Source organism: Nomascus leucogenys, chromosome 7b (assembly GCF_006542625.1).
Source record: "Nomascus leucogenys isolate Asia chromosome 7b, Asia_NLE_v1, whole genome shotgun sequence".
Classification (NCBI taxonomy): Eukaryota; Metazoa; Chordata; class Mammalia; order Primates; family Hylobatidae; genus Nomascus; species Nomascus leucogenys.
This window is the reverse complement of record NC_044387.1, coordinates 56,588,720-56,599,737: the sequence shown is the minus strand read 5'-3', so window position 1 is coordinate 56,599,737 and position 11,018 is coordinate 56,588,720. Positions and strand designations below refer to the sequence as shown.

At 50.9% G+C, this 11,018-nt stretch overlaps 1 protein-coding gene across 10 annotated transcripts in view; it reads right to left on the bottom strand.

Annotated features, from left to right (window-relative positions):
* Positions 1-4,180: 4,180 nt before the first annotated feature.
* Positions 4,181-11,018, bottom strand: part of EWSR1 (EWS RNA binding protein 1) — a 30,128-nt gene continuing 23,290 nt past the window's right edge. For 6 of the 10 annotated variants that reach the window (XM_030816036.1, XM_030816040.1, XM_030816035.1 and 3 more), the window contains 6 exons: positions 8,257-8,386; positions 6,666-6,788; positions 5,736-5,898; positions 5,304-5,401; positions 4,783-5,035; positions 4,181-4,579 (listed from right to left, as the gene is read on the bottom strand). In XM_030816036.1, the coding sequence (XP_030671896.1) occupies positions 4,540-4,579; positions 4,783-5,035; positions 5,304-5,401; positions 5,736-5,898; positions 6,666-6,788; positions 8,257-8,386 (807 nt within the window). In that variant the 3' untranslated portion in view covers positions 4,181-4,539. The remainder of the gene's footprint in view (positions 4,580-4,782; positions 5,036-5,303; positions 5,402-5,735; positions 5,899-6,665; positions 6,789-8,256; positions 8,387-11,018) is intronic. The other 4 variants (XM_030816042.1, XM_030816043.1, XM_030816044.1 and 1 more) reach the window with 3 other exon arrangements.

Here is an 11,018-nt window from a genome sequence, read left to right as displayed (position 1 = left end):
GATGGAGCCGGGTGAGGGTGTGGGTGTGAGGGGGGCTGCAACTTAAAATCCCTCATCAGGAAAGGAGGTGAGGGAGGAAGGTCCGGGATATCTGGAGAGGGAGAGGGAGAGGGAACGGCCAGTGCAAAGGCCCCAAGGTGGGCATGTGTCCGGCGTGCTCAAGAAGACTGGGGAGGTGGCTGAGGCTGGAGTGCAGGGAGGTGGGTGAGGGAGGAGGTAGAGAGACTAGAGAGACCCCAGGGCCGGTTAAGCAGGGCCTTGGGGGCCGTGTCTCTTCTGAGGGACATGGGAGCCATGGAATGATTTAGAGCAGGGGTGGTTGGCTTAGGTCTTATTCCCTGGGGCTGCTGCGGTGGGCCAGGGCAGGAGCTGGAGCCTCAGAGGAAACCAGGTGGTGAGGGGCGCTGGATTCTGGCCATATTGTGAGGGGAAAGCTCATGTGCTGGTGGATTGGTTGAGTGTGAGGACGGAATCCAGGACAACTCCCAGGGCTGAGCACTGGGAGGGCGGAGGTGCTAACACCTGGGGAGGGGAGGGCTGCTGGAGGTGGAGGAGGGTTGCAGGTTTGGGGTGGGGGTGAATCAGGGTGTGGACACATAACAATTTCATCTTCAAAATACCCCGATGAGCTATGATACTCTTAGGTGGTCTCATTTTACAATTTGGGGAAACTGAGGCCCAGAGAAGGCATGGGATGTGTGTAGCCAGCAGCTGTGCAGGAATTTGACTCCTGCTTATACCTACCTTGCTGCATTTTGGGGTTTTGGACATGAGTGAAGTTGGATTGAACCCAGGCTCTGTCATTGGTCATTGGGTGGGATGGTGGAGTTCCCTGAGCCTCAGTGGCACCATCTGCAGAATGGGACAGTAGTAGTAGTTACATCATGGGGTTGTGAAAAATAATGCCACTAACCCAGCTCAGTGAGGCCTGGCTCAGCATATCCACTTCTTTGGGGAGGAGGGATTATAAAGAAATTCCTTCCTCCTTCTCTCCCATGAGCTGTGGCCAGTGATAAGAGGCCTGTTCTAGATCAGCCTCCGACCTGATTCTAGGACATGTAGCTGCTATGGTGCAGACCTCACTGGGGGGTCAGACCCCTGGCCAAGGGCATGGTGGACCCTAGCTTTGACCCCCTCTGTCGTGTGGTGGCCCCGGGCCTGTGGGGCCACCTCTGGGAAAGCCTCAGCCTCTACATGGTCTCCCTTGTTCCTTGCAGGACCAAGAGAAACCACAGAAACTGCTGGAGGGACAGGAGGTTTGGGTTATACAGACCCTGAGCCCATCTGCATGGACCCTTGAGGCCACCCATCTCTGTGCACAGAATGCTGTGGCTCCCATGTGGGCTCCTTCTGGCCTTTGGCCAGAGGGCACATAGCCAGTTTCTTGCACCCACTGCTGGGTGCCAGCCAGCAGCCTGCTTGGCCTTGGTTGCAGCTAGAGGTCAGATGATGGCTGTGGCAAAACTCATTGTGGCGTACAGCCCTGCTACCGAGCAGCTCCAGGAACCTCTGGCACTGGTTGGATTAGAACTCCAAATTCTCCAGTCTGGACTGAGGCTCTGAGCGCAGCCCAGGCTGAGTGAGGGACTCGCAGGAGGCTTCTGGCTGCTGTGTCCAGGTGTGGGCTCGGCTCCAAGGACACCTGCTGGTCAGCTCCTGCTCTGGCTGTGGGACAGGTGACCCTGAGCTGCCTCCAGTGCCCTCCACAAGAGAGATGCAAAACTGGAAAACCCAAGTGGGCTCTTTCCAACCTGCTTGCGTCACACTGTCCTCACTGCCGGCCCTGCGCCCATCAGATCTGTCAGGAGTGGGGCAGGAGGGGACAGCACGAGGGCCAGCTGTTGTCCCTGTCAGACTGCAGTGTCCTCAGCCCCACAGCTGCTGCTGCTGCTGCAGCCCTGCGCTCTTCCCCGTCGAGCAGGGGAGCCACTCCCTGTGGACACAGATCAGTCTCCCCATGGACCCCGCTACCTTTGCCCGGGCCTGTGCCATGTGGCCTCGTGGGACCTCAAGTTTGTGTTGGCAACTTTTAGTCTAGGTGCCTTTGGGGAGTTTGAGCAGGGTGTGGGTAGAGGCCAGGCTTTTTCTCCACCTGCTCTGCTCTCTGCCCTGCCCACCTCCTTCATGCCCTGGCACCAGCCAGCTTCGTGCAGCCCTTTGAGACAGGCTCGGAATCCATGCTGCCTGAGGGCATCTGTGCCCAGAGCGTCCAGAAATTTCTTTGGGCTGAGAAAAATAGACCTGCCTGCTGTAAACATCTCTACCAGGGCTATTTAGTGCCAGTGACAAACCCCTCTCAGGGCAGGGACATGAGGCTACTCCTGGGGAGCCTATGCAATGCGAGTCCGACGGATGCTTGTGCAGTAGCAGCTTCCAGAGCAAGCTGCCTGTCTTCCCTTAGTGCTGGCAGCATGCGGGTCGTGTCAGGGCACCCATCCTTTTCAGAAGCAGGTGCCTGTATACAGTGGGTTGGTGGGAGGGTGAGAGTGCAGGGTCTGGAGGGCGACCGCCCTTAGCTCAATTCGGCCTCTCAATGGCAAGTCCTCCCTTGACCTCTCTATTCCCATCTCAGCTGAGGTGTGGCTGTCCTATGTTACCTGCCTTGAAGGTTATTAGGAATTAAACGCACGGAGGTACTTAGTGCAGTGCCTGGCACGACGCAGGGGCCCAGTGATGCCCTAGTCGAGTTTGGGCCTCATAGGTATGTGTGCATCTTGGCTCTGACACACCAAGGCTGCAGTGAGAGCATCCTCGGCCCCTTGAGGAACAGTGCTAGACTGGTGTGCAAGGGAAAGCAGGGCAGCTGGGGTCCCAGAGGTCTTTTGGGGCATGGCAAGCATGCTTGGAACCACCAAATGGTTTTGAGACTGGAGATGACCTCCCGTGTCAAGTTGGTTTGGGCCAAGTGTGGTGGCTCATGCCTGTAATCCCAGCACTTTGGGAGGTCAAGGTGGGATGATCACTTGAGCCCAAGTTGAGACCAGCCTGGGCAACAGTGAGACCTGGTCTCTACAAAAACATCAAAAAAATTAGCCGGGTGCTACACCTATAGTCCCAGCTACTCAATGAGCTCAGGAGGTGAAGCTGTGATTGCACCACTGCACTCCAGCCTTGGTGAGAGCAAGACCATCTCAAACAACAAAAACCCCACAAACCTTGGTCTGGCTTCTGAGGAAGGGCTGGAGATACTGAGGGGAGAAGCAGGGAACCCAGTGAGGTGGCGTCATGGAGGTGGGGGCCGTGGGTGGATTTGCACTGTCCTGGATTTGGAAGAGAGCTAGATTGGGGGCTGGGGTTTGAGAATGGGTCACGGATGACTCCAAGGTTTGGGGCAAGTGCGTGTTTGCTGAACTGGGGTGTAGGCAGGATGGGGCAAGAGCAAGCCCTGCTCTACACCCATCATGCACCCAAGCCGAGTTGGCCCTAGGGAGAAAGGGCTAAAGCATGGAAAGGACAGCCAGGCAGTGGGGGGGCTCAGGGGAGCCCAATGCTAGCCTTGGGCCCTCCTGCATTTAGGGATAGGAGAAAAAGGAAGCAATGAAGGAGATGGGAGAACAGAGAAGGAATGACCATTGATTTGGGGTTGGTGACTGAGAGCTGTTTTAGTGCAGGCAAAGAATGAAGTGGGTTCCAGAGAGGGAGGAGTGGACACAGCTCTTTCCATGCACTTCCTGTAGAAAGGGCCAGGAAGATGGTTTGGTGGAGGGAGGGGGATGATGGCTGGTTAAGGGAGGGTTTTCCAAACGCAGGGAGTCAAACACAGAACAGGAAATGACCAAGGAAAGAAACAGCAGAGGTGCACACAATGCATGCCCAGTAGTGCTGGGGATGAGAGGGCCCGACCCAGTCCGCCTGAGAGGGATCGTCCCTCACCTGAGGGAGCAGCCCCTTAGATGCTCCTAGTGCCTGATCTGTGATCCCATGGAAGGCAAAGTTATTTCCATTTCTTCCTGTGCCTCCCTTACCTGGATCTCTCCTTGAACCTTTGGACACTAGTGGGTCTCTGAGAGGCTGCATCAGGGCCAGAGTCTGTTTCCATATCACAACTGCTTCACATTTCCCCTCACACGACCCCTGAACAAACCGTTTATCTGGAAGGCACCCCTCTCCTGGATGGGGTGGGAGCATGCTCCCAGCAGACACGCAGTGACTGTGGAACAGAGGCCGAGAAGGATGACTGCTTATAAACATTTGGAATTTTATTTAAAAAAAAAAAAAAAACATCACAACCATGAACATTGTTACAGTTAAGAGGCCCTCTTGGTTCTCCACAATGATACTGAGCATGCTCACAAGGGGTTCCCATTGTTAAAGTCTTAGTTAAACAACCATTTTTAAAAGAAGGAAAAAAAAACTCCGCACACTACCATTTAACTTGTTTTAATGTTTCTTCACAAATGGTGAAAAATACTAAAGTACAGACAAGGAATAATCATAATGTTGTGGCCAACATTATAAATATGGAATTATAAATTTAAAACATTTTCTGGTTTAAAAAATAAATCTGGTAGTCAATGCAGCTCTGCGGGGTCTCTGCATCTAGTAGGGCCGATCTCTGCGCTCCTGACGGTGCTCGCCTCTGCAAGGTAAAGAGGGCCCTTTGGTTAGAATGGGAAGGGGTAAGGAAGCCCTTCCAGAGCCCCCAGGTGCCCCTTCCTGGCTACTCCTCCCAAGCACTAGCACAAGCTTCCTAGCGCCATGAGGACTTGCTCCAACCAAGCTGGGAGGGGCTGTCCTCTTAATGTACCTGGCGGCCCACAGCTGCTTTTCACCAGCACTTACTTATCCATTTTTCCAGGTCCTCCACGTCCTCCTCTTCTTCCTCCCATCTGTTCCATCAAAGGACCAGGGGGCCCCCCAGGGCCACCTCGTCTTCCTCCACCAAAGCCACCTCGGTCCATGCCCCGGCCACCACGGAAGCCACCTCTGTCTCCACCACGGCCACCTCTGAACATTCCACCGGGACCACCACGATCCATGAGGCCACCTCTTCCTCCCCGCATGCCACCAGGGCCACCTCTGCCACGATCACCACCTAAGGTGAGAAGAGCAGGGCGAAAGCAGTCAGTGGGTGGCCGCAGAGGCCCTGTGGACACTGTGGAAGCTGCTCTGCTTCCTTCTCTCACAGCAGAAACAAACCAGACACTTCACTCAATCTCAGCATCGGGCTGACAATTTAGAAATGACGACACGACAACTCAAGGTTCTTAAGCAGAGGGCAGCTGCAGTTTACCAAGCCCACAAATAAGAAAAGAGGTTTAGCACCAGGAAGCTGAAGGGACACTCATGAAACCTGCACGTACCCGGGGGTGGGAAGGGTGGCGGGAGGAAGCCTTCAGGCTTTGGGGCCTTACACTGGTTGCATTCTGTTCTCCAGGCGAAGTTCTGGTTTCCACAACCCCTGCATACAATTACATCACAGCAGAAATCACCAATTGAACTAAGGAAGATAAGGAAAGGTGGTGTGTGAACAGGTACACACTCACTATCAAGAGGATCTATGTACACCCAGGCTTTAGGGCACAGCCTCAGGCAGCACTGCACCCACAGGACAGGTCAAATCAATATTCAGAAGGCTCTGAAGCATTCAGTGAATGGCTGACTAGTGTCCCTAACCAGCCATCAGGGTCATCATTCTGTTCCTCTAGACAGAGCAATCCACTCTACAGTAGGGATGGGGTGAGGGAAGGGTGGCTTCACTCATAGGGTATCAATTTGCCAAGACAAGTACATACGGATTGGGACACTGCCAGTCTCCAGCTCGGTGCTGGACGTTTCCTCCTCCAGAGGGGTTCCCTCGGGAACCCCGGGGTCCTCTTGGAGGGAAGCCTCCTCTATCTCCTCCACGGCCTCCCATGCGACCCATGGGTCCCCCAGGACCTCCTGGGCCTCCTGGACCTACAACAAGAAACAGCAAATCATTTCTCTGTAGCACCAGATTTGCTAGGGAAATAAAAATCACTAAGTAAACCCACAGATACCACTGTTGTCATTTCCCCATCACCTGTCCCGTGTTTCCGTGCGGCTCAGGCATCAGCCCCCTTCCCTGTGAGGAGCGTGTTCCACGTGCTCTACAGAATCAGAGCTCCCACGATTCTTTTTTTTTTTTTTTTTTTTGAGACGGAGTCTCGCGCTGTTGCCCAGGCTGGAGTCAGTGGCACGATCTTGACTCACTGCAACCTCCGCCCCTCAGATTCAAGCAATCTCCTGCCTCAGCCTCCTGAGTAGCTGGGATTACAGGCATGCGCCACCATGCCTGGCAAATTTTTGTATTTTTAGTAGAGAGGGAGTTTCACCATGTTGGCCAGGCTGGTCTTGAATGCCTGACCTCAGGTGATCCGCCTGCCTCGGCCTCCCAAAGTGCTGGGATTACAAGCGTGAGCCACCGCACCCGGCTGAACTCCCACAATTCTATATGGAGTAGGCATGTCTATACAGACACAACCAAAGCCGAATAAATGGCAGTCTGGAGTTGACAGGCAGAGTGGCTTCCAGCCTCCCATGTTCTTCCTTTTACTCCCACAAACATTCACTGTTAGCTCTCAATAGTCTAGTATTGACTCTACACACAATTTTATATTTCTTCACTCTAATAATCAGGTTTCTCAAGGGTATGAAGTGTATTGAAAACCTTTTAATGCAACACAGGAGCTCAGAAAAAGTACCTCCGCGGAGTGGTGGTGGCATCCCTCTGCCCTCACGGGGTGGCATACCACCCCGCATACTGTTCATTGGAGGCTTCTTCCGAGCAAGGGAGACTTTAAGTTTGCTCCCTTGAAAATCTTTCCCTGGAACAAGACAACAGAGCATCAATTACTCCCCTATACTCCCTGTTCACCAACTCCACGACATCATCAAATGACCACACCCAGATGCATTAGGTCTGCCTGTAATCTTCTCCAAGATCTTTACTGACAAGGCCAGAAAAAGGCTTTTTTTGAGATGGGGGTCTCACTCTGTTGCCCGGGCTGGAGTGCAGTGGCACAGCTCACTGCAGCTTCAATCTCACTGGCTCAAGCAATCCTCCCAAGAAGCTGAGACTACAGGCATGCATCACCATGCCCGACTAATTTTACAAAATTGTTTGTAGAGGCAGTGTCTCACTAGGTTGCCCAGGCTGCTCGTGAACTCCTTGGTTCAAGCAATCCTCCTGCCTTGGCCTCCTAAAGTGGTAGGATTATAGGCAAGAGCCATTGTGCCTAGCCAGAAAAAGGCCATACTTAAATATACTTAAAAACCTCCCTACAGCCTGACCAACATGGTGAAACCCCATCTCTACTAAAAAATACAAAAGTTAGCTGGGCGTGTTGACATGCGCCTGTAGTCCAGCAGCTACTCCAGTGGCTGACGCACAAGATTCGCTTGAACCTGGGAGGTGGAGGTTGCAGTAAGCTGAGATTGCTTGCACCACTGCACTCCAGCCTGGGTGACAAAGTGAGACTGTCTCAAAAAAACAACAACAACACAAGCAAAAAACACTGTCTACCAAAAGGAAGAAAATAAGCTGGTGGGAAGCTGACTGCATGGCCAATAAAAGAGAACCAGGACTTGTTATTTTGACACTTTCTTTGAGACAGAGTCTTGCTCCGTTGCCCAGGTTGGAGTGCAGTGGTGCAATCTCAGCTCACTGGAGCTTCAAACTCCCCGGGCTCAAGTGATCCTCCCACCTCAGCCTCCTGAGTGGCTGGGACTATAGGTACAGGAGTGTGCCACAACACCTGGCTAATTTTTGTATTTTTTTTTTTTGTAGAGACAGGGTTTTGCCATGTTCCCCAGGCTGGTCTCAAGCCCCTGGATTCAAGCGATGCACCTATGTTGGCCTCCCAAAGTGCTGGGATTACACGTGCAAGCCACTGGACGTGGCCAAGTCATTCAATGCTTTCAAGTTGGTTTTGTCTGAAGTGAAATCCCAGCATTAATGTCAAGGCCTTATTTAAATATATATATTTATCTATATGCAAATGTACACTGGCTAAGATGTTCTTTTGAAGGGTTTTCTGTACCGTCTGAAAATCTGTGCTTAGAGAAGTGTTTGCCACTTTAAGCAAGGTTGATTTGTAATACTAATGCCTGAAAATAAAGGGAATCTCCAAATCCAGGGTCAATGGCTGGGTCCTAATACTACTGAAGGGAGACCGGCAATCTACCTCCCCCAGAAGAGATGGAAGGTCTTCTTGCTCCTGTGGTTCACAAGTTTCTCCCTCATGCCATACTCTATAGCCAGGGAGATTAAGAATGCCAGTGAGTACATCTCACCATCAAACCATTCCACGGCAGCCTTGGCAGTAGGTGGGTCTTCATAGGACACTGTGGCATCGCCTTTGGGCTTTCCTGTTTCCTTGTCCAGGTAGATGTGGATCATGGGTTGCCCAGTTCTCTTGTTCATCTAGATGAAGAATAGCATAGTTAGGCATGACTAGAATATACTAATTTGGGAGAAAAAAGTCCAGGCAAAATCCAGGAGAAGTACTAATTTTTCACATGTAGTAAGTCACAAAATGTCAACTGTTTCTCTGCTTTTAAGTTTTTCAGAATTCTAAGTTATTTTCTCCTCTATCCCTGCTTTACCATAAAAACCAAAGTAGACCAAAGTGTGGAAGTGAACAGGATAGGCCCCACTCCTGCCTTAGCCATTTTCTGATGCTGGTTCGCCTGCCCTGGCATTTTCTACACCCAGACAGGTACCCACTGAGCACAGCCACCTCATAGGGGTAGTCAGGGTAGTCAGACTTTGATACCACTACATAAGACATGACTGGCATAAAGAAAATTATCCTTAAACCGTGAAGTACAGTGTACAGGCTGTGAGTGAACTACAGGGATTCTTGGTTAGTCTAACACAGCCACTACTTCCTCCAGTTAGAACAGATGACTAGTCTTTCAGCTGAGTATCAGATGTGGTTGACTTGAATTCAGGAGCCACCTTGTATAAGAATATCTTCATGTGTACTTTTCTGCATTATATACGCACACGATCACTTTAGTCTGTAATTGTTTACATATATCCAGTAATACAAGAGCAGTCTAGTTATAGGGCTTAAAAAAGATTACAACAGGATATATATATTGATACCTCTGACTTAAAAAAAAGGAACATGATACCTAAAAACTGAAAAGAAAATATGGCAAAACTGTGGTATGAATAATGCGGAAATGCACTGTTTTCTTTTTTGTGAGACAGAGTCTCACTCTGTTGTCCAAGCTGGTCTCAAACTCCTGGGCTCAAGCAATCCTTGGGATCCTCCTGCCTTGGCCTCCCAAAGTGCTGGGATTACACATGTGAGCCACTGTACCCAGCTTGGAAATCTATTTTAACATCTTTATTTCCAAAATTTTGATGGTAAATACTACTTTCTTAACCAGGATAAACTCCACATTCCTGAATAAACTACATATTATATACATAGTAAAAAGCAGTCTTTTTAATATGCTCAAGCCTGTAATTCCAGCTACTCAAGAGGCTTTAGGCTTGAACCCAGGAGGCGGAGGTTGCAGTGAGCTGAAATTGTGCCACTGCACTCCAGTCTGGGCGACAGAGCGAGATTCCATCTCAGAAAAAAGCAAAAAAAACAAAAGGAGTCTTGCATAGGGTAGAATATGACAGTAGACACTAAAAGCATTTTACTTTTGAGGTGTGTGGGATATCTGTGCCCACACACACCTACAAGTAGGGAGAAATCGCCTTATATAAGATTTACCAAAATGAACTGTATTTCGCCATCTCAGCTCACTGCAACCTCTGCGTCCTGGGATCAAGTGATTCTCCTGCCTCAGACTCCCGAGTAGCTTGAACTACAGGAGCGTGTCACCACACCCGGCTAATTTCTGTATTTTTAGTAGAGACGGGGTTTCACCATGTTGCATGTTGGCCAGGATGGTCTCGATCTCTTGACCTCGTGATCCGCCCACCTCGGCCTCCCAAAGTGCCGGGATTACAGGCATGAGCCACTGCGCCCACCCAAAATCAACTGTATTTCTTTTTTTTTTGAGACGGAGTCTCACTCTGTTGCTCAGGCTGGAGTGCAGTGGCACGATCTCAGCTCACTGTAAGCTCCACCTCCCGGGTTCATGCCATTTTCCCGCCTCAGCCTCCCAAGTAGCTGGGACTACAGGCGCCCGCCACCAAGCCTGGCTAATTTTTTGTATTTATAGCAGAGATGGGGTTTCATCGTGTTAGCCAGGATGGTCTTGATCTCCTGACCTCGTGATCCACCCGCCTCGGCCTCCCAAAGTGCTGGGATTACAGGCGTGAGCCACCGCGCCCGGCCAAATCAACTGTATTTCTATACAGCAGTAATAACCAGAAAAGCGTCATTTAACGAAGACCATTAACCGCAGCAACTTGAAAATAAACGAAACCTAGAAGTAAAACTAGTAAAATTTGCAAGACCTTTAAGGAAATCGATAGTCTTTATTGAAGATCTAAATAGGCTGGGTGTGGTGGCTCACACCTGTAATCCCAGCACTTTGGGAGGCCAAGGTGGGTGGATCACGTGAGGTCAGAAGTTCAAGACCAGCCCAGCCAACATGGTGAAATCCCATCTCTACTTACAAAAATTAGCCAGGGGTGGTGGTAGGCGCCTGTAATTCCAGCTACTTGGGAGGCTGAGGCAAGGAGACCCGGGAGGCAGAGGTTACAGTGAGCCGAGATTGCGCCACTGCAATCCAGCTGGGTGAAGGAGTGAGACTCTGTCTCAAAGTAAAATAAAATAAATAATAAATAGAGACAGGCCAGGTGTGGTGGCTCACGTCTGCAATCACAAAACTTTGGGAGTTGAGGTGGCAGATCACCTGAGGTCAGGAGTTCAAGACCAGCCTGACCAACATGGTGAAACCCCATCTCTACTAAAAATACAAAAATTAGCTGGGCCTGGTGGCGGGCACCTGTAATCCTAGCTACTCAGGAGGCTGAGGCAGGACAATCGCTTGACCCAGGAGCCAGAGGTTGCAGTGAGCCAAGATCGTGCCACTGCACTCCAGCCTGGTGACACAGTGAGACCGTATCAATAAATAAATAA